At 44.9% G+C, this 23,936-nt stretch overlaps 1 protein-coding gene across 8 annotated transcripts in view; it reads right to left on the bottom strand.

Moving 5' to 3' along the window:
* The window catches only part of LOC117505689 (ankyrin-2-like), a 235,575-nt gene that overhangs the window by 55,299 nt on the left and 156,340 nt on the right, over positions 1-23,936 (bottom strand). For 6 of the 8 annotated variants that reach the window (XM_034165240.1, XM_034165237.1, XM_034165234.1 and 3 more), the window contains 13 exons: positions 23,554-23,657; positions 23,352-23,390; positions 20,214-20,438; positions 17,763-17,861; positions 15,581-15,735; positions 15,210-15,421; positions 14,932-15,136; positions 14,764-14,860; positions 14,440-14,668; positions 12,839-12,964; positions 12,638-12,760; positions 4,662-4,694; positions 4,394-4,415 (listed from right to left, as the gene is read on the bottom strand). In XM_034165240.1, coding sequence (XP_034021131.1) covers positions 4,394-4,415; positions 4,662-4,694; positions 12,638-12,760; positions 12,839-12,964; positions 14,440-14,668; positions 14,764-14,860; positions 14,932-15,136; positions 15,210-15,421; positions 15,581-15,735; positions 17,763-17,861; positions 20,214-20,438; positions 23,352-23,390; positions 23,554-23,657 — 1,669 coding nt within the window. The remainder of the gene's footprint in view (positions 1-4,393; positions 4,416-4,661; positions 4,695-12,637; positions 12,761-12,838; positions 12,965-14,439; positions 14,669-14,763; positions 14,861-14,931; positions 15,137-15,209; positions 15,422-15,580; positions 15,736-17,762; positions 17,862-20,213; positions 20,439-23,351; positions 23,391-23,553; positions 23,658-23,936) is intronic. The other 2 variants (XM_034165236.1, XM_034165239.1) reach the window with 2 other exon arrangements.

The raw sequence follows: 23,936 nt of genomic DNA on the forward strand, positions 1-23,936 counted from the left end.
GGTCAACAGTATCAAAAGCAGCACTGAGGTCTAACAGAACAAGCACAGAGATGAGTCCACTGTCCGAGGCCATAAGAAGATAATTTGTAACCTTCACTAATGCTGTTTCTGTACTATGATGAATTCTAAAACCTGACTGAAACTCTTCAAATAGACCATTCCTCTGCAGATGATCAGTTAGCTGTTTTACAACTACCCTTTCAAGAATTTTGAGAGAAAAGGAAGGTTGGAGATTGGCCTATAATTAGCTAAGATAGCTGGGTCAAGTGATGGCTTTTTAAGTAATGGTTAAAAGCCACCTTAAAAGCCTGTGGTACATAGCCAACTAACAAAGATAGATTGATCATATTTAAGATCGAAGCATTAAATAATGGTAGGGCTTCCTTGAGCAGCCTGGTAGGAATGGGGTCTAATAACATGTTGATGTTTATTAGACCCCATTGACATTAACCCCATTGAATTAACATTGGCTTCCTGTTAATTCTAGAATAGAATTTAAAATTCTTCTTCTTACTTATAAGGTTTGAATAATCAGGTCCCATCTTATCTTAGGGACCTCGTAGTACCATATCACCCCAATAGAGCGCTTCGCTCTCAGACTGCAGGCTTACTTGTAGTTCCTAGGGTTTGTAAGAGTAGAATGGGAGGCAGAGCCTTCAGCTTTCAGGCTCCTCTCCTGTGGAACCAGCTCCCAATTCAGATCAGGGAGACAGACACCCTCTCTACTTTTAAGATTAGGCTTAAAACTTTCCTTTTTGCTAAAGCTTATAGTTAGGGCTGGATCAGGTGACCCTGAACCATCCCTTAGTTATGCTGCTATAGACTTAGACTGCTGGGGGGTTCCCATAATGCACTGAGTGTTTCTTTCTCTTTTTGCTCTGTATGCACCACTCTGCATTTAATCATTAGTGATCGATCTCTGCTCCCCTCCACAGCATGTCTTTTTCCTGGTTCTCTCCCTCAGCCCCAACCAGGCCCAGCAGAAGACTGCCCCTCCCTGAGCCTGGTTCTGCTGGAGGTTTCTTCCTGTTAAAAGGGAGTTTTTCCTTCCCACTGTAGCTAAGTGCTTGCTCACAGGGGGTCGTTTTGACCGTTGGGGTTTTACATAATTATTGTATGGCCTTGCCTTACAATATAAAGCGCCTTGGGGCAACTGTTTGTTGTGATTTGGCGCTATATAAAAAAAATTGATTGATTGATTGATTGATTGATGGTTTGGATGAAGTAACTAATGAAAATAACTCAGACAGAACAATCGGAGAGAAAGAGTCTAACCAAATACCGGCATCACTGAAGGCAGCCAAAGATAACGATACGTCTTTGGGATGGTTATGAGTAATTTTTTCTCTAATAGTTAAAATTTTGTTAGCAAAGAAAGTCATGAAGTCATTACTAGTTAAAGTTAATGGAATACGCAGCTCAATAGAGCTCTGACTCTTTGTCAGCCTGGCTACAGTGCTGAAAAGAAACCTGGGGTTGTTCTTATTTTCTTCAATTAGTGATGAGTAGAAAGATGTCCTAGCTTTATGGAGGGCTTTTTTATAGAGCAACAGACTCTTTTTCCAGGCTAAGTGAAGATCTTCTAAATTAGTGAGACGCCATTTCCTCTCCAACTTACGGGTTATCTGCTTTAAGCTACGAGTTTGTGAGTTATACCACGGAGTCAGGCACTTCTGATTTAAAGCTCTCTTTTTTAGAGGGGCTACAGCATCCAAAGTTGTCTTCAATGAGGATGTAAAACTATTGACGAGATACTCTATCTCCCTTACAGAGTTTAGGTAGCTACTCTGCACTGTGTTGGTATATGGCATTAGAGAACATAAAGAAGGAATCATATCCTTAAACCTAGTTACAGCGCTTTCTGAAAGACTTCTAGTGTAATGAAACTTATTCCCCACTGCTGGGTAGTCCATCAGAGTAAATGTAAATGTTATTAAGAAATGATCAGACAGAAGGGAGTTTTTAGGGAATACTGTTAAGTCTTCTATTTCCATACCATAAGTCAGAACAAGATCTAAGATATGATTAAAGTGGTGGGTGGACTCATTTACTTTTTGAGCAAAGCCAATAGAGTCTAATAATAGATTAAATGCAGTGTTGAGGCTGTCATTCTCAGCATCTGTGTGGATGTTAAAATCGCCCACTATAATTATCTTATCTGAGCTAAGCACTAAGTCAGACAAAAGGTCTGAAAATTCACAGAGAAACTCACAGTAACGACCAGGTGGACGATAGATAATAACAAATAAAACTGGTTTTTGGGACTTCCAATTTGGATGGACAAGACTAAGAGTCAAGCTTTCAAATGAATTAAAGCTCTGTCTGGGTTTTTGATTAATCAATAAGCTGGAATGGAAGATTGCTGCTAATCCTCCGCCCCGGCCCGTGCTACGAGCATTCTGACAGTTAGTGTGACTCGGGGGTGTTGACTCATTTAAACTAACATATTCATCCTGCTGTAACCAGGTTTCTGTAAGGCAGAATAAATCAATATGTTGATCAATTATTATATCATTTACCAACAGGGACTTAGAAGAGAGAGACCTAATGTTTAATAGACCACATTTAACTGTTTTAGTCTGTGGTGCAGTTGAAGGTGCTATATTATTTTTTCTTTTTGAATTTTTATGCTTAAATAGATTTTTGCTGGTTATTGGTGGTCTGGGAGCAGGCACCGTCTCTACGGGGATGGGGTAATGAGGGGATGGCAGGGGGAGAGAAGCTGCAGAGAGGTGTGTAAGACTACAACTCTGCTTCCTGGTCCCAACCCTGGATAGTCACGGTTTGGAGGATTTAAGAAAATTGGCCAGATTTCTAGAAATGAGAGCTGCTCCATCCAAAGTGGGATGGATGCCATCTCTCCTAACAAGACCAGGTTTTCCCCAGAAGCTTTGCCAATTATCTATGAAGCCCACCTCATTTTTTGGACACCACTCAGACAGCCAGCAATTCAAGGAGAACATGCGGCTAAACATGTCACTCCCGGTCTGATTGGGGAGGGGCCCAGAGAAAACTACAGAGTCTGACATTGTTTTTGCAAAGTTACACACCGATTTAATGTTAATTTTAGTGACCTCCGATTGGCGTAACCGGGTGTCATTACTGCCGACGTGAATTACAATCTTACCAAATGTACGCTTAGCCTTAGCCAGCAGTTTCAAATTTCCTTCAATGTCGCCTGCTCTGGCCCCCGGAAGACAATTGACTATGGTTGCTGGTGTCGCTAACTTCACATTTCGCAAAACAGAGTCGCCAATAACCAGAGTTTGATCCTCGGTGGGTATGTCGTCGAGTGGGGAAAAACGGTTAGAAATGTGAACGGGTTGGCGGTGTACACGGGGCTTCTGTGTAGGGCTACGCTTCCTCCTCACAGTCACCCAGTCAGCCTGCTTTCCCGGCTGCTCGGGATCTGCCAGGGGGTAACTAACGGCGGCTAAGCTACCTTGGTCCGCACCGACTACAGGGGCCTGGCTAGCTGTAGAATTTTCCACGGTGCGGAGCCGAGTCTCCAATTCGCCCAGCCTGGCCTCCAAAGCTACGAATAAGCTACACTTATTACAAGTACCATTACTGCTAAAGGAGGCCCGAGGAATAACTAAACATTTCACACCCAGAGCAGAAAAGTGCGGGAGAGACAGGAGAAGCCGCCATGCTAAATCGGCTAAGAGCTAGTAGCTACGCTAAGCTAGCGGATTCCTAAAAACACGCAAAGTGAATAATGTGTAAATAATTTAGAGGTGATTCAGCAAAAGGAGTGCTTTAGTTAAGGCACGTAAAGATTACACTGGGAAACAAATCGTAATCTAGATAACTAGATCAATCTAACTGCACAGATTAAACAGCTAACAGATACAGAAAAACACCGCTGTGCTCCGGAACAGGAAGTGATACAATACCGCAGTCCAAACTATACCTTTATTGGATCTTTCTGATCAGACAAATAATGTGTACGTTTCAATATGACTGGAGGATTTTTAAATTTGGCTCCAGCTGCTACCCCGGGAAGGCCACCATACATTTTTTTTGTGTCGACCATGATAAATTTGGACTGGACTCTTAAGTGCTGCTTGGCCCCATGGGCTATTTAGAAGTGCCAGAGATGACGGTTACTGCATTAATTACCATGAAACAAGAGACCGATTAAACCGTCAGTGAGCGTTAATATGCAGAACACACGTGCACACAAGTCTTTAAATCTAGAGAAAGAGTTCAAACAAACACATGGTGGGGTGAAGTCAAAGAAAAGCAAAGGAAAGAAAAAGTGAAGCAAAGCCTAAAGGAGACACGTGGAGGCGGCTCATCTATCGGTCTGGTTACAGACAGAGTTTATCAATATGATCAGGTAAGCACACGCTGCAGAGCCAAGTGTGGAGAAACCAGCAACATGTCTTACTTTTCTCCAGTCTTCTGCTGGTCTGAAACAAAAACAAATATATCACACAGTTTAAAGGGAGAAAAGAAATAGATCCTTCAGATTTAAACAACAACACGCTTTACTTCAATAAAATGATCCCATTCAGTGATGTGATTAAAATGTACTTTTAAAATAGGTGACAGGTGCTGACAGAAAAACATTTGGGAATAGAGAGCGAGAGTTTGTGCCATCAATAAACAGGGCGGGAATGAATGGAGAGCGATAGGAAGCAGCAGCGTGCATTTACCTCGTCTTCCTGCTCCTGGTCGGAATCGGACTCCTTTATGAGCAAAGCAGCGAGAAGCAGAAAGATGCACAGACACAAACATTAAAGAAAGGAAAGAGACACCACAGCAATAAAGACACAGTGCGATTAGAAAACAGAGTCAAGACACAAACAGACGAAAGTCATACATGCTGTAAAAAAAACAAACAAAAAACAATTTAAAAACGTAAACAAGACTGTCATCTGCAAATAGTTAAATAAAAAAAAATTAACACACGCTTTAAAGAAAAGTCTATCATCTGCAAATCATCCAGTAGAGAAATTAGCAAATGCTGTTAAACGAATAAGTAAAATACCGCCAGTTAAACCAGGTTTTAAAATGTAAGTAAGGTTGTCATCTGCAAATAGTTAAATAAAAAAATACACGCCTTTAAAAAAAACTTTATGTCGAGAACAGGGTATAATGCTGAGGAAAGCGTATAATGTCATGGACAGTCTATGTCGAGGATAGTCTATGTCGAAGACAGTGTATAATTTCGATGACAGCGTATAATTTTGAGGACAGTGTATGTCGAGGAAAGTGTATAATTTTGAGGACAATGTATAATTTCGAGGATAGCGTATAATTACGAGGACAGTGTATAATTTCAAGGACAGTCTATGTTGAGGACAGCGTATAATGTTGAGGACAGTTCAGACCGAATCGGGTCCAGCTGTCTGTCAGTCCATCATCACGCAAGCAAACAAGAACAGTGACAACTGACAGCGTGCGTGTGGTGAAATTAAAGTCTACATCTATAAAAAACTAAGCAAAAGACACACACACCTCAGACACAGAATGTAGACTGTCATAACAGACAGGAAATGTAGGCCATCGTAACAGATACGGAAGGCAGACCGTCATAACAGACATGGAACATAGGCCGTCATAACAAGACCAGGAATGTAGACCTCCATAACAGACAGGAAACACAGACCACCGTAGAAGATGCAGAACATAGACTACCATAACAAGACAGGGAATGTAGACTGCCATAACAAGACAGGGAATGTAGACTGTCATAACAAGACAGGGAACATAGACCATCATAACAGACAATGACTGTAGGCCGCTATAACAGACACAAAACGTAGAATGCTGCAACAGACAGGGAACATAGACCGTCATACCAGATGGGAAATGTAGACAGTCACAACAGACAGGAAACATAGACTGTCATAACAGACAGGGAACGTAGGCCGTCATAACAGACAGGGAACACAGACCGTCATAACACAGGGAACGTAGAGCCTCATAACAGAAAGAGAACATAGACCGCCATAACAGTCACAAAACATGGACTGTCATAATAGACACAAAACATAGACCGTCATAACAGATACAGAACGCAGACCATCATAACAGATACAGAACGCAGACCATCATAACAGACACGGAACACAGGCCGTCATAACAAATCAAATTAATTTTTTTTATATAGCGCCAAATCACAACAAACAGTTGCCCCAAGGCGCTTTATATTGTAAGGCAAGGCCATACAATAATTATGTAAAACCCCAACGGTCAAAACGACCCCCTGTGAGCAAGCACTTGGCGACAGTGGGAAGGAAGAACTCCCTTTTAAGAGGAAGAAACCTCCAGCAGAACCAGGCTCAGGGAGGGGCAGTCTTCTGCTGGGACTGGTTGGGGCTGAGGGAGAGAACCAGGAAAAAGACATGCTGTGGAGGGGAGCAGAGATCGATCACTAATGATTAAATGCAGAGTGGTGCATACAGAGCAAAAAGAGAAAGAAACACTCAGTGCATCATGGGAACCCCCCAGCAGTCTAAGTCTATAGCAGCATAACTAAGGGATGGTTCAGGGTCACCTGATCCAGCCCTAACTATAAGCTTTAGCAAAAAGGAAAGTTTTAAGCCTAATCTTAAAAGTAGAGAGGGTGTCTGTCTCCCTGATCTGAATTGGGAGCTGGTTCCACAGGAGAGGAGCCTGAAAGCTGAAGGCTCTGCCTCCCATTCTACTCTTACAAACCCTAGGAACTACAAGTAAGCCTGCAGTCTGAGAGCGAAGCGCTCTATTGGGGTGATATGGTACTATGAGGTCCCTAAGATAAGATGGGACCTGATTATTCAAAACCTTATAAGTAAGAAGAATACATATTTGTTTAATATGCGCATTGAATGACATATCCTGATCAAAAATGACTCCAAGATTTCTCACAGTATTACTAGAGGTCAGGGTAATGCCATCCAGAGTAAGGATCTGGTTAGACACCATGTTTCTAAGATTTGTGGGGCCAAGTACAATAACTTCAGTTTTATCTGAGTTTAAAAGCAGGAAATCAGAGGTCATCCATGTCCTTATGTCTGTAAGACAATCCTGCAGTTTAGCTAATTGGTGTGTGTCCTCTGGCTTCATGGATAGATAAAGCTGGGTATCATCTGCGTAACAATGAAAATTTAAGCAATGCTGTCTAATAATACTGCCTAAGGGAAACATGTATAAAGTGAATAAAATTGGTCCTAGCACAGAACCTTGTGGAACTCCATAATTAACCTTAGTCTGTGAAGAAGATTCCCAATTTACATAAACAAATTGTAATCTATTAGATAAATATGATTCAAACCACCGCAGCGCAGTGCCTTTAATACCTATGGCATGCTGTAATCTCTGTAATAAAATTTTATGGTCAACAGTATTAAAGCAGCACTGAGGTCTAACAGAACAAGCACAGAGATGAGTCCACTGTCCGAGGCCATAAGAAGATCATTTGTAACCTTCACTAATGCTGTTTCTGTACTATGATGAATTCTAAAACCTGACTGAAACTCTTCAAATAGACCATTCCTCTGCAGATGATCAGTTAGCTGTTTTACAACTACCCTTTCAAGAATTTTTGAGAGAAAAGGAAGGTTGGAGATTGGCCTATAATTAGCTAAGATAGCTGGGTCAAGTGATGGCTTTTTAAGTAATGGTTTAATTACTGCCACCTTAAAAGCCTGTGGTACATAGCCAACTAACAAAGATAGATTGATCATATTTAAGATCGAAGCATTAACTAATGGTAGGGCTTCCTTGAGCAGCCTGGTAGGAATGGGGTCTAATAGACATGTTGATGGTTTGGAGGAAGTAACTAATGAAAATAACTCAGACAGAACAATCGGAGAGAAAGAGTCTAACCAAATACCGGCATCACTGAAAGCAGCCAAAGATAACGATATGTCTTTGGGATTGTTATGAGTAATTTTTTCTCTAATAGTTAGAATTTTATTAGCAAAGAAAGTCATGAAGTCATTACTAGTTAAAGGAATACTCGGCTCAATAGCTCTGACTCTGTCAGCCTGGCTACAGTGATGAAAAGAAACCTGGGGTTGTTCTTATTTTCTTCAATTAGTGATGAGTAGTAAGATGTCCTAACTTTACGGAGGGCTTTTTTTTTATAGAGCAACAGACTCTTTTTCCAGGCTAAGTGAAGATGTTCTAAATTAGTGAGACGCCATTTCCTCTCCAGCTTATGGGTTATCTGCTTTAAGCTGCGAGTTTGTGAGTTATATCATGGAGTCAGGCACTTCTGATTTAAAGCTCTCTTTTTCAGAGGAGCTACAGCATCTGAAGTTGTCTTCAATGAGGATGTAAAACTATTGACGAGATACTCTATCTCACTCACAGAGTTTAGGTAGCTACTCTGCACTGTGTTGGTATATGGCATTTGAGAACATAAAGAAGGAATCATATCCTTAAACCTAGTTACTTCTAGTGTAATGAAACTTATTCCTCACTGCTGGGTAGTCCATCAGAGTAAATGTAAATGTTATTAAGAAATGATCAGACAGAAGGGAGTTTTCAGGGAATACTGTTAAGTCTTCTATTTCCATACCATAAGTCAGAACAAGATCTAAGATATGATTAAAGTGGTGGGTGGACTCATTTACATTTTGAACAAAGCCAATTGAGTCTAATAATAGATTAAATGCAGTGCTGAGGCTGTCATTCTCAGCATCTGTGTGGATGTTAAAATCACCCACTATAATTATCTTATCTGAGCTAAGCACTAAGTCAGACAAAAGGTCTGAAAACATAACAGACGGAATGTAGACCATCATAACAGTCAGGGAACATATACAGTCATAATAGAGAGGAAACATAGGTAATCATAATAAACACAGAACACAGACTGCCATAACAGACATAGAACATAGACCATCATAACAAGACAGGGAATGTAGACCATCATAACAGACACAGAATGTAGACCGCCATAACAGACAGGAAACGTAGACCATCATAACAGATACGAAATGCAGACTAGACCGTCAGACAGAGAACATAGGCCCTCATAATAGACAGGGAACACAGGCCCTCATAATAGACAGGGAACACAGACCATCATAACAGACAGGAAACATAGGCCGTCATAACAGACACGTAGCATAGACCATCATAACAGACAGGAAATGTAGACCATTGTAGAAGATATGAAATGTAGACCTCCATAACAAGATACAGAACGGAGAACGTTATAACAGACCCAGAACATAGGCCGTCATAACAGACATGTAGCGTAGGCCGCCATAACAGGCAGGAAACATAGACCGCCTTAACAAGATACGGAATGCAGACCATCATAACAGACATGGAACGTAGGCCGTCATAACAGATGGGAAACGTAGAGCCTCATAACAGACAGGGAACATAGACCGTCATAACAGACACAAAACATGGACTGTCATAACAGACACAAAACATAGACTGTCAAAACAGACACAGAACATAGACCGTCATAACAAGACAGGGAACGTAGGCCATCGTAACAGTCAGGGAACGTAGACTGCCATAACAGACAGGAAACATAGGCCGTCATAACAAACACGGCACGTAGAACGCCACAACAGACACCGAACGTAGACCGACATAACAGACAGGAAATGTAGACCATCATAACAGATACGGAATGCAGACCACCAGACAGGAAACATAGGCCATCATAACAGACAGGAAACACACCATCATATCATAACAGACACAGAACGTAGACCATCATATCAGACAGGAAACGTAGACCATCATAACAGATACGGAACACAGACCGTCAGACACGGAACATAAGACATCATAACAGACATGGAAACATAGGCCATCATAACAGACAGGAAGCATAGACTGTCATAACAGACAGGAAATGTGGACCATTGTAAAATATATGAAACATAGACCGCCATAACAAAACACAGAACATAGACCATCATAACAGACACAGAACATAGGCTGTCACAACAGACACGGAGCGTAGACCGTCATAAATGTAGGAAACATAGACCATAGTAGAAGATACGGAACGTAGACCGCAATGACAAGACACGGAGTGTAGACCGTCATAACAGACACAGAACATAGGCTGTCATAACAGACACAGAACGTAAACCGTCATAACAAATACGGAACACAGGCCGTCATAACATAACGGAATATAGGCCGTCATAACAGACAGGGAACATAGGCCATCATAACAGACAGGGAACGTAGGCCGTCATAACAGACAGGGAACGTAGGCCGTCATAACAGACAGGGAACGTAGACCGGCATAACAGACAGGGAACGTAGATCGGCATAACAGACAGGGAATGTAGACTGCCACAACAGACAGGAAACATAGGCCGTCAGAACAAACACGGAACGTCGACCGCCATAACAGACATAGAACGTAGACCATCATAACAAGAAGGCAATGTAGACCATCATAACAGACACGGAACATAGACCATCATATCAGACAGGAAATGTAGACCATCAGAATCAGAAGAAGTTTATTGCCATTGCCAGTGAACAGGATTCACAGACTAGGAATTTGCTTTGGTACAATGGTGCAACATTAAGAAGAGATAAAATGCTAAGATAAAATATAACATATGTGTCAAAATAAGATAAAAAAAAGAAATATGAAATATGAAAGGCTGTGTGCAACAGAAAAACAGAAAAAACGGTGCAGTGGGAGGAGTGCAGTTAAAAACTAAAGTACACTGTCTAAAGTGACCCGTGAAAAAATGATAAAGTGACAGAGTTAAGCTTAAGGTGATTGAGTTATGAGGAGTTCATGAGTCTAACGGCAGAGGGGAAGAAACTGTTCTTATGGCGGGAGGTTCTGGTCCGGATGGACCGTAGCCTCCTGCCCGAGGGGAGTGGTTTGAACAGACCGTGTGCAGGGTGACAAGGGTCTGATCCGACCTGCTCGGCCCAGAGTCCTGGAGACGTGCAGGTCGTGGAGAGATGGAAGGCTACAGCCGATCACCTTCTCAGCAGAGGCCACAATGCGCTGTAGTCTGTTACACAGACTGCAGCGCAGTCATAACAGATAACAGATACGGAACACAGACCGTCATAACAGACAGGAAACGTGGACCATTGTAGAAGATATGAAACGTAGACCGCCATAACAAGACAGAACGTAGACCACCATAACAGACACGGAGCATAGACTGCCATAACAGACAGGAAACGTAGACCATCGTAGAAGATACGCAACGCAGACCACCATAACAAGACAGGGAATGTAGGCCGTCATAACAGACATGAAACACAGGTCGTCATAACAGACACAGAACATAGGACATCATAACAGACAGGGAACATAGGCCGTCATAATAGACATGGAACGTAGACTGTCAGACAGGAAACATAGGCCGTCATAACAGATGGGACATGTAGACTGCCACAGCAAGACCGGGAACATAGACCGTCATAACAGACATGGAGCGTAGACCGTCATAACAGACAGGAACCATAGACCATCGTAGAAGATACAGAACGTAGACCACCATAACAAGACAGGGAAAGTAGACCACCATAACAGACAGGGAACGTAGACCGCCATAACAGGACAGGGAATGTAGATTGTCATAACAGACACAGAACGTAGCCCATCATAACATACAGGGAACACAGACACAGAATGTAGACTGTCATAACAGACATGGACCATAGACTGTCAAACATGGAACATAGGCCGTCATAACACAGAGAACATAGACTGTGATAACAGACACGGAACATAAACTGTGATAACAGACACGGAATCAGACCGTCATAAGAGATAGGGAACGTAGACCGTCATAACAGACACAGAACATGGACCGTCATAACAGACATGGAACATAGACAGTCATAAGTCAACCACGTCCTCACCTCACAGTATGATCGTCATAACAGACACGGAACACAGCCCATCATAACAGGCACAGAACATAGACCGTCAAAAGTCAACTGTGTCCTCACCTCTCAGTACGACTATAATAACACACAGGGAAAGTAGACCGTCATAAGTCAACCAGCATCCTCACTTCTCAGTATGACTGTCATAACAGACATGGAACATAGACCGTCATAAATAAACTGTGTCCTCACCTCTCAGTGCAACTGTCATAACAGACACGGAACATAGACCGTCATAAGTCAACTGTGTCCTCACATCTCAGTATGACTGTCATAACAGACACGGAACATAGACCGTCATAAGTCAACTGTGTCCTCACATCTCAGTATGACTGTCATAACAGACACGGAACGTAGACCGTCATAAGTCAACTGTGTCCTCACATCTCAGTATGACTGTCATAACAGACACGGAACGTAGACCGTCATAAGTCAACTGTGTCCTCCCATCTCAGTACGACTATCATACCAGACACGGAACATAGACCGTCATAAGTCAACTGTGTCCTCCCATCTCAGTACGACTATCATAACAGACACGGAACATAGACCGTCATAAGTCAACTGTGTCCTCCCATCTCAGTACGACTATCATAAGAGACACGGAACATAGACCGTCATTAGTCAACTGTGTCCTCACATCTCAGTACGACTATCATAACAGACACGGAACATAGACCGTCATAAGTCAACTGTGTCCTCACATCTCAGTATGACTGTCATAACAGACACGGAACAGACCATCTTTACAGACAGAGAACGTACACCATTATCAGCCAACTGGTGTCCTCACCTTGCAGTATGATGGCAGAGTGATGTTGAGGTTGCATATGGCATTTTTGGCGATTGACCTGACGTTCCTGGGTTCTTTCAAGAAGGACAGACGACCACATGGCTCCTGAGTGTTGTCTCTGATCTGTAGCGAGAAGCATTTTCAATCAGTCAAAAGCGTCCTTCAGTCATTTATTACTATACCTGTGAACTCATTTCTCACTTTGATGAAGAGTGCTAGTCTGTTCTCTTTGAAGGCATAGAAGCTGAAGAGATGGTGCTGGCCACTTTTGGTGAGCGGAACCAGGTTGCCAAAACAGTCTGCATAGATGGGTTTGCCTTCTAGGACCTAAGGGGAACACATAGACGTGCCGCAGTTAGAAACCAAGTGCATTTTTCTGCAGGAAATGTGATTGTTATGAAGCTTCAGTGCTTTGCTGAAGAAAACAGTCACTGCTTTCTCAAACAGAGAGAAACCAAAGCAAGCAAAACCCAGAACGCTGACAAAGGTTGCTAAAATCTGAAAAGGCCATGTGAAGTCAGCTAACATCAATGACAGCTGACTGAAACTAGCTCATGACAAAGTTAAAAAGAGTTTGGTAAAGAAACCTGAAGGTAAAGAACTAAAGTGAGAGAAAATGAGCTCATGTCAGTGTTAGACAGGTGAAGCTCAAGTGAACCAGCTAAAGTTAAAGAAACGAGAGAAACATCGGTTCAGTCACTCATCTGGTGACGTTGAAGGAATTCTCCTCATATTCAAGAAGGACAGACTCAGGAGAAGCAAAGTCGACTCAAAGTAATTATCCACAGTAAGTACGTGTCAAAAAACTCTCTAATTAGCTCGTTAAAAGCCATAACAACAAAAAGTTACTGAATTAAAGTGAGTGAAAGTACAAATAAAAAAACTCAAATTAGCTTCTTAAAAGACCCTAATTCACTGAATGATGGTGAAAGATAACCCAAGTAAGAATAAGCTTTTAAAAAGCTCTCTGTCACACCTTGATGATTATCCAACGTCTGCCGACAGCCCCGTTTCATCCCAGTGGTTCTGGTCGGTACTGCACGGTGTGGTGCAGGTCAGAAACAGAGTAATTTAACATTATTTTTTATTTTCATTTTTGATCTTGGTGGACCATTTTCATTGTGTACAGAATGCTGATGAGTGGACTGGCTGTGGATAACGCTGCCACGAATGAAACGCTGTGATGATTTAAACTTTTAAAGCACCAGCCGACCGCGATCAGGTGTGATCTGAATGAAGTGTTGTGTGATCTGTCGGTGTGGTGATCACCGGCAGTGCATTAATCAGGCGTGATCACCCTGATCGATCAATCAGGTCGTCTGATGATCACACCACAGCAACAGCGCTTAAACCATCACAGCGCTTCTGTGTAATCAGAGCGCAGCACCGGCTGAGAAACACACCTAAAGCAGGAAAAACCACAGAGGGACGTGCTTTAAAACACTACGTTTCCAGCCAGGAACTGCACTAACCCTAACCAGACTCAGCAGGGTGACCCTAATGCTAACCAGACTCAGCAGGGTGACCCTAATGCTCATAACACAGAATTGTTTCAATGAAGTCTGTAGTTCAAAGCTCCTGTTGAAGTCAACACAAAGCCAAAGGTGCAAAATGTGAACCAGAAAACATGGTTCACAGAACCAAGACCTGACATAATTAGAAACAAATCAAGGTGGACCCAAGTGTCCTGTTAACCTCACTCAGATACCAGGTCAGGTCTGGACTAATGCTGAGCTGATGAACTGTTGCTGACGCTGAGGTCATCGAGACTTAGGAAGACTTCTAGGAACTCAAATGCTCACCTCCACGTCTCGGCTGCGGGCCACCTCACTGAAGTTCTCCTGATGCTCCAGTGTTTTGTCAATCTTGTCATCCGTCATGCAGAAGCAACGTAGGCGGGCCTCAATAGGATCGTGAGTTTTGGCAAAGATGACGAACTTGGCCATGTAAGGGACACAGATGATCTCCCGGTACACCTGAGTACAAAAGTTGACAGATTCCTGGACTTGCCGACAGTCTATCAACCAGAACCTAGACAGTAGAAGAAGATTGGACAGAAGTGATGAGTGATGAGGACAGGACTTGACCAGTTGGAGTATCTGTGAGGCTTTAAGGCTGTGACTTACCTGGCAGACACGTTGGTGGTGAAGGAAACACAGTCATTGATGAAGGTTAACGGGGTGGTTCCTGTTATGTCCTCCCACTGGGCAGGTGTGGTTCCTCCTACAAACACACAGCAGTCAGTTGTGTTCAAACCTTGACATGTGCGTGGACGTTTGTGTCTGTGCGCTAACCGGTGATACTACAGAGTAGGCGTAAAGTAGGCGCATCCACTCCAAAGCCGTTGAGGACCGGTTCAGAGCTGGTCTTGGGGACGGGGATGGTCATGGTGATGGGTTTGTGGAACTTTCTCCTGCGGGGCTCCAGAGTGACGATGGGGCTGAAGGTGGCCTTGTTTCCCAGGATCTTCCTGACCGTGTCCATGCTCACAGGCTGTGACTGCGGGAGCAGAGACGGAGTTAGATCATCTGAGCAGGAGGTGCTTGGATTTTGATCACCTGGGTGATGTTACCTGCAGGCCGACTCTGATCCTCTTGGTGAGCGCTCCCTCTGGGAAGACCGCCTGCACTTGAGGCACAACCGTGCTGCTCAGGATTCCTCCCTCAGGACCAATCAGATTACTGTCCTGCTTGATACGTGAGACCACCGCAAAGTATTGTGGGAAGTCTCTGGTGATGATTCGGCAAATGCGCTTCCTCTCCAGCTCCTCTGGTGCATCCAGCTCTGGAGGACAAAGCAGAGGTATTTGTGGTTCAAAGTACCATCAATGATCTGACCCCAACCCCAGACAATATGTCAGACTTTTCACAGTCAGGACTTTAAGGTGTTGGACTCCTTCTGAAATGGGACCAGGAACCTTTGCGGTGACGGCGGCACACTGACCCTCGTCCATGCCATTTAGGATCTGGTTGAGCTCCTCCTCGGTGTGGTCACAGTGATGCTCCTTCCAGTTGTCCCCCATCTCACTCCTCAGGACCACCAGCTCTCTCTCTTTGCCCCGCAGGGCAGCAAAGTGTGGGATCTCCACAATCACAGGGCTGCAGACACAGCAAGTCATGTTGACACAAACGGGCATCCTGCTTATTTACTGCAGCTGTTCTGTTCTCAGCTCCACTGAATGTGTGCCTGCAGCAATGCTGCCCTCCGGTGTTGATATAATGCAATGCTACAACACCACACTGCTACTGTATCTGGTTTCTGAATCCTCAACTGTGAACTCCTGACTGGACCTGAAGGCAGCATGCACATTTCCTTCAGATGTTCCTTCACCGTCGTGCTTCTTCACTTTGTCTGTTGTGCTCCTGTTATCTAAAGACCTCACCAGGCATTTGTTTGTTTGGGTTTACTTTCATGTTTTTACTCTTGGCTTTAATAAACATTGTTGAGTTAGTTCCTTTAGAATCAGATCAGGTCCAGAACCACCCGCTGATGCCATTTCACCACAATCACCACCCTACAGACATGACCGGGGTCCTGATGAGCCACCAACTGGGCAGACTACCAGTCCGTCTTTCTGTGTCAGCCAGGTGATACATGGGCTACATGAAGCACCTACACCCTGGATCAGGTTTAGGGAAGAGTACCATTTGATGTTCCCTCATAATAGAAGGGATACTCCTCATCTGAGCCTCCCTAAGTAACCACTCATTTGTCCCAAAGTCATTGCAGTAATGCCCAAGAGAATACGTACCAAAGACATCCAAATGTTGCTTTACTCCACGTTTCGCCACATAAGGAAGCACTAGGACCATAAAGTCTTGGACCTTCATTCTTTTGCACAGCTGTCAGCATCATCAAACACCTCGCTCCTCGTGACCCCATTAGACCCTCCCAGACGTCTCTTGGCCTCAAAGGCCAGAGCCAGAGAGATGAATTTAAGATTAGTGAATTACTGCCAAAGATGAATGAATTTGACACTTGTGATGGCCAAACCCAGTAAAGACATCGAAAACCTAGACCTTAGTCCAGGATAATGACAAACCTAACCAAAGGATCAGACCCTTCATGCAGCTTCTAAGTGTTGCAAACAGTGAATACACAAAGATCACAGCATCATCGAACAAGCCAAAGTCTGTCAAACCTTTTCTCACCATCTAAGGCACCCAGGTCACTGGAGCCCAGACCCAAAAACTCCAAAACACCAAACACTCAGCCACCACTCAGCACCGCACCTGCGCAGTGCTGAGCTATGATGTTCAGCAGCTGATCAGGAACAACTGCCCAAAGTAGGCAGTCAACTGGACAGTACAGTGGGATCATCTGTCAGGATGCATCACACACCCGACTGCAATGGGACGAGGTTTAGGTTTCCTCTGTAAGCAGGCTGAGGGTCACTAGACCACAGATTGTCTTTCACCTGCTCACACATTCCTCTAATATAGTCCTGCTGCCATCTTGTGGCCATAAATGATAATGCAGTATTTTCTTCTATATATAAGTTGCTTGTGAATATAAATGCATGACCTTTCACACTATTTAAAAAAAAACTATTTATAGTCCAGAAAATATCATGCTTTTAATGAATATTTAAGCATTAATGTAATTATTACTTACCTGCATAATTACAAGTGGCTACTTCCAACATGCTAAATGGAAGTTCTCACACACAAACAGAGACGTTTATGTGATGTCTGGATGATTTTGTCGCCTGAACGAACACAACATCTGTTTGCTATTTAAATTATAAACTTTTACACATCTTGTAAACTTCTCAGCAACACGGATGCATGACCACAACTTTAATTCTCAAATTTAAAGAATTTTTTTATGATGTGTTCACACAGTAGGGCATACACACAGATGCTGCACTTTTCCACATCCGCCATGACTAAAAGTGTGACTTCATGTTTTGTCCTTTCAGGCCACACAACCGTTTAAATGTCACATCAAAATGGGAATCTTCTAAGTCTAAGACAAAGCTCAAAATGACAACATGCAAAAAGACACAGCCAAATGCACACGAGGACGATGCGTAGCAGGAAAACAAACAAACAAAGAACACTGAGTGGACGGGATGAAGCAACACAAAGCCATCAGAGGGAAGGATCTGGTTCTTCCAGCCTACCCGAGGAATTTAGTCCCCGGTGGGCCGAGCTGCAGGATTCGGCTAACCAGACTCTCTCCCTCATTAAGAGGGGGAGGAGCACTGGGGAGGTGGAGCTTACTGTGTGAGCATCCAAACGCAGCAGTGAGGAAGAAAGAGCACACATAAGGTTGTGATTGGAGGAGTCATCAACAAGCATCCTGTCCACAATGAGACGCCGCTCTCCTGTTCAAGTGGATCTGACCACATCTCATCACCACATGTGGTCACGTATGAACATTAGCAGCACAAAAAAAAAAGATTTTAGCTGAAACATGGCATGAATTGTTAACTGGAAATGTCTGATTAGAGAGGCGCCACTGTCAGGAGCCTACGCAAAGCCACAGCTATCAGGGGCTAACATGAGGCTGCCGCTGTCAGGGGCCAAAGTGAGGCTGCCACTGTCGATGCCCAATGAGAGGCCGCTGTTATCAAGGGCCAATGCAAGGACATGGCTGTCAGGTGCCACCGTGAGGCCACAGTTGTCAGGGACAAACGCAAGACAGGGCTGTTGGGGGCCAAAGTGAGGCTGCCACTGTCAGGTGCCAAAGTGAGGCCACTGCTATCATGGGCCAAAAAAGAGGGTCTGGGGTCAATGTGAGGCCACAGCTGTCGGGGGCCAATGCAAAGACACAGTTGTTGGGGGCTAATGCAAGGCCACGGCTATCGGGGGCCAATGCAAGGACACGGTTGTCAGGGGCCAAAATGAGGTGGCCACAGTAAGGGGCCAATGTGAGACTATCCCTGTCAGGGCTAATGTGAGTCCACCACTGTCAGGGGCCAACACAAGGCCAAGGCTGTCAATTTCAATTTATTTTCATTTATATAGCACCAAATCACAGCAAAGTTGCCTCAAGGCACTTTACACAAGTAAGGTCTAACCTTACCAACCCCCAGAGCAAGCACACAGGTGACAGTGGTAAGGAAAAACTCCCTCTGATGATTTGAAGAAGAAACTTCAAGCAGACGAGACTCAAAGGGGTGACCCTCTGCTTGGGCCATGTTACTGACAATTTACAAAAGAATCCACAAAAAAAGAAATATACAGGAAAATTTGCCGGTGCACAGGACAAGGGGACCTGTCAAGGGAATCCCAAAGCTGTCAAGGGCCAACAGAAGGCCAAGGCTCTCAGGGGCCAACACGAGGCTGCCACTTTCAGGGGACAACGTCAGGGGCCAACACAAGGCTGTCACTGTCAGAAGCCAACACGAGGCGGCTGCTGTAAGGGGCTAATTCAAGACCACAGCTGTCAGGGGTCAAAGTGAAGCCATGGCTGTCGGGGGCCAATGCAAGGACATGGTTGTCAGGGGCCAAAGCAAGGACACTGCTGTCAGGGGCCAAAATGACGCGGCCACAGTAAGGGGCCAATGTGAGACAATCCCTGTCAGGGGCTAATGTGAGGTCACCGCTGTCAGGGACCAAGACAAGGCCGTCGCTGTCAGGGGCCAATGTGAGGCTGCTGCTGCCAGAGGCCAAAGTGTGAGGCTGCGACTGTCTGGGGCCAACACGAGGACAATGCTATCAAGGGCCAATGTGAGACCGGAGCTGTCAGGGACCATTGTGAGGCTGCAGCTGTCAGGGGCCAACATGAGGCTGCCAGTATTGGGGCCAACTCATGGCCACAAATATCAGGAGCTAACGTGAGGTCACCGTTGTCTGGGGCCAATGTGAGGCCGCCACCATCAGGGGCCAACAGAAGGCCAAGGCTGTCAAGGACTAATAAAAAGCACCACTGTCAGGGTCAAATGCAGAGCCGCTGCTGTCAGCGGCCAACATGAGACCATCACTGTCAGGAGCCAGTGCAAGACTACGGGTATCAGGGGCCAAAGTGAGGCAGCCACTGTCAGAAGATTAGTAAGAAAAGCACATTCATGCTTTTAGTACAGCAAAGAGGCAAAAACTACAATAATAGCAATCTGTTATTGTATCAACTTTTTTAAGCTCAATTTCTTAGCACAAAGCCCAGAACTAAAAACATTACAATTCAGTCAGAAATTCAGAGAAAGCATTTCAGCTCCAAAAATGAAAATGGCACTTAATAAAGTCAGCATTCATGTCAAATAAAAAGGATTTAATTCCTTCATCTTTTCTGTGTTTACTGTGTTATAACATCTTACAAACAAAACACAATTCAATAACTAAAAAAAAGATATGCTCAATCCCAAATCTCCAAAATATGACAGAACTTATAACGTTAAAAAATAGTGTGCAAAAGTCTTTCAGAGCCAGCAGATTTACCATAAAACAAAGACACACGTGGATCCCTGCTGAAATTAGAAATATCTTGTATCTTCAGATTAAACACAGAATCAAATTCTAAGAAAAACACAGTATCTCATTACTGCACAACTTCTAAGAAATGGGGGAACAGGTCCAGAGTTCAGTTTTTAGTGACACTGAGGCACTGCCCTGTTTTGTGGGTCTGGACTTACCCCAGGAACTGGGCTCCACACGGCCCCACCTCGATGATCCTGCTGGCCAGACCTTCGCCCTCCACCATCGGCGGCATTGTCGCCAGGCGATGCCTCTTCACCAGCCGGCATGTCACCCGCGTGGGCGCGCTGCACTTCTTGGGCGGGATGATGATGCGCAGACCGTTATGTCGGCAACCACGCATGGCTCCGCCCCTAGCATCTACCATGAAGCTGACCAGGAAGCTGCAGATGACAAAAACAGACTTTTGCGTTAGTGAGTCTGTGAAATGACACAGCTTTGGTTTTTCAGCAAAGTGAAACTGTGAGAACACGAGGATGAAATGTGAAATGAGTAATTTCAAATTATTGTTCAGCATCTTTACTTCACTAAAAAATTACAAAACAAACCTGTGTCGGATGATATCGGGTATTTTTTTTTTTTTCTGCTGCCGCCGGTTGCTCAGGGTCACAAGGCTGGATCTGGTACGGATCCACATTGCGATTTGACAGAGGTTTTACACTGAGTGAATTTCCTGATGCACCTCCAGTTGTACTTGGTGAAACCTGCTCACTGCTCCTGGTGCTCCCAAGTAGTTTACTAATCAGAACCAAATGTGCTTCACCTCTGAGACCTGATGTAACAAGGCAGCACACGGCTGCACAACCGATGGGATTAGATGGCACAGAGCGGCAAAACTGAAGGGCTAAAGTGGCACTGATCTGCAGGACTGACAGGATCAGGCAGCATACGTAGATCATAATCAATCAATCAATTTTTTTTTTTTATATAGCGCCAAATCACAACAAACAGTTGCCCCAAGGCGCTTTATATTGTAAGGCAAGGCCATACAATAATGATGTAAAACCCCAACGGTCAAAACGACCCCCTGTGAGCAAGCACTTGGCTACAGTGGGAAGGAAAAACTCCCTTTTAACAGGAAGAAACCTCCAGCAGAACCAGGCTCAGGGAGGGGCAGTCTTCTGCTGGGACTGGTTGGGGCTGAGGGATGAGAACCAGGAAAAAGACATGCTGTGGAGGGGAGCAGAGATCGATCACTAATGATTAAATGCAGAGTGGTGCATACAGAGCAAAAAGAGAAAGAAACAGTGCATCATGGGAACCCCCCAGCAGTCTACGTCTATAGCAGCATAACTAAGGGATGGTTCAGGGTCACCTGATCCAGCCCTAACTATAAGCTTTAGCAAAAAGGAAAGTTTTAAGCCTAATCTTAAAAGTAGAGAGGGTGTCTGTCTCCCTGATCTGAATTGGGAGCTGGTTCCACAGGAGAGGAGCCTGAAAGCTGAAATGACTGAAAGAATCTGGTGGTATAACTGACAAGATCAGACAGCACAGATTGGCACAACTGATGGGATCAGATGGCACAGAATGGCACGGCCGACAAGATCAGGTGCCACAGAGCGGCACGGCCGACAAGATCAGGTGCCACAGAACGGCATGGCCGACAAGATCAGGTGCCACAGAACGGCATGGCCGACAAGATCAGGTGCCACAGAACGGCATGGCCGACAAGATCAGGTGGCACAGAACGGCATGCCTGACAAGATCAGGTGGCACAACAGACGGGATTAGGCAGATCAGAGAGGCACAAGCCAAAGGGATCAGGCGGCACAGAGCAGCCTGACCAATGGGATCAGATGGAACAGTGCGGCACAACCGACAGCATCAGGCAAAACAGAGCGGCACAAGACAAAGGGATCAGGCAGCACAGAGTGGCAAAACCGACGTGATCAGATGGCATGACAGACAGAATCAGGGAGCACAGGTCAGCAAGACCAATGTGATCAGATGGCACAGAGTGGCACGACTGACAAGCAGCATGACTGAAGGGATCATGGGGCACAGATCAGTAGGGCTGACAAGATCAGGTGACAAACATCAGCATGACTGATGAATCAGGCGGCACAGAATGGCATGGCTGACAGGGTCAGGCAGCACAACCGATAGGATCAGGCAGAATAGAGCGGCAGACGCCAAAGGGATCAGGTGAAACAGTGTCACAACTGATGGGATCACGGCACAACTGATGGAATCATGTGGCACAGAGTGGCACAACTGATGGAATCAGGTGGCACAGAGTTGCATAACTGATGGGATCAAGTAGCATGACTGAAGGGGTTGGGCGACACAGATCTGCAGGACCAACAGGATTGGGTGACAAATCTGCACAACCAATGGGATCAGGCAGCACAGAGCGGCACAACTGAAGGGATCAGACAGCACAACCAACAGGATCTGGCGGCACAAAGTGCCACAACTAATTGGATCAGGTGGCATGACTGATGGGATCAGGCAGCACAGGGCGGCATGGCCAATGGGATCGGGTGGCAGCTTAATGTAAAAATTTAAATGGGGTGGAACAAAACTGATTCTGCTTCTACGGTACTGCATGCACTGGAGAACCTGAAGCTGAGCTCTCTATGAGCTCATGCAAAGTGTCAAACGTGAACATAGACCCACACGTGACGAGGTGACATCATCACTGCATGTTGTAATAACACACACATTAAAAGCTGTGCACACAGCTGATAAAGCTTAATGAGAAACAGCTGCCTGAATGAATTATACAGTTTGAGTCCAGAAGGACTTTCTAGAAGTTCTTAAACCCATGTAACCGCTGTCAGTCCTGTGTGTCCGTCTGTGTGTGAACACAATAAGTTTAAACGGTTCTCATCTGATTCGGAACAAACAGATTCAAATTTGAGATTAATCAAAGGTCAAGGTCACAGGTCAAGGTCAAAATTTTGGCCCAGTGGTTACATGAAGGAGGTTTTTAGAATGGAACCAGTTAAAGTTACACCAGTGGTCACTATTAAACACTGTGTGGCTGTGGGTGGCCCTGAAGGGTCAAACCGACTGGAACCAGTACGGATTAAAGGTGTCGGTGTGTTAGTCAGGGCTGAAGAACCCAGTAAAGGTCACACAGAACCGGTAAACCTGAACAACCAAGAATGAAACTGTGTGACTGCGTGGGAGCTGAAAGCAAGGCGGTGATGCAGGCGGAGGACACACACACACACACACACACACACACACACACACACACACACACACACACACACACACACACACACACACACACACACCTCTCCGTGAGGAGAGCACACAGCGGGAAGACGACATGGAACCAAGGTCACCTGCTGTGATCTCCATGATGGTGGCACGGAGAGGACCGGCTAAAAACAAGAACCACAGAAGACAAAGTCAAGCAGGAAGAAACCCACAAACCCCGACCAGAGCAGAACTCCAAGAACCCGGGTCTCAACACACAGATCCTGAGCCATGTTCCACCTGAATGTGTTGCGAGTGCGTGCAGGAACAGAACCTGCCTGGACCTACCCGGAGTGGATGGGGCTGGAGGACAATGCCACGTTGTCCAGGTTCTCTGTCCCCCAGCTGAGCCGGTGCGAGTCCCTGTCGCCGTCTCTGCCGAGCACCGAAATCTGGCAACAGACAAGGAGAGGCCAACAGAAAGGAGTTATCAATAAAAAACCATCAGAGGGGACAGGAAAGACGTCACATGACTCGGTCTGGTGTGTGCCCCCTGCTGGCAGGAGCGAACAGCTATTTTACTGCTATAAAGCTTGAGTTCAACCAGACGGTCAATATGCCAATGCTGCAGCTTGAAACTTCCAGAAGAGACGCCGGCTGCTCTGGACTCTGAAATGGGCTGATATGAGGACCTAACCCTAACATCAGCTGGTTCAGTCCCAACTGATTGC

Source organism: Thalassophryne amazonica, unplaced genomic scaffold, assembly GCF_902500255.1.
Source record: "Thalassophryne amazonica unplaced genomic scaffold, fThaAma1.1, whole genome shotgun sequence".
In the NCBI taxonomy this organism is placed as follows: Eukaryota; Metazoa; Chordata; class Actinopteri; order Batrachoidiformes; family Batrachoididae; genus Thalassophryne; species Thalassophryne amazonica.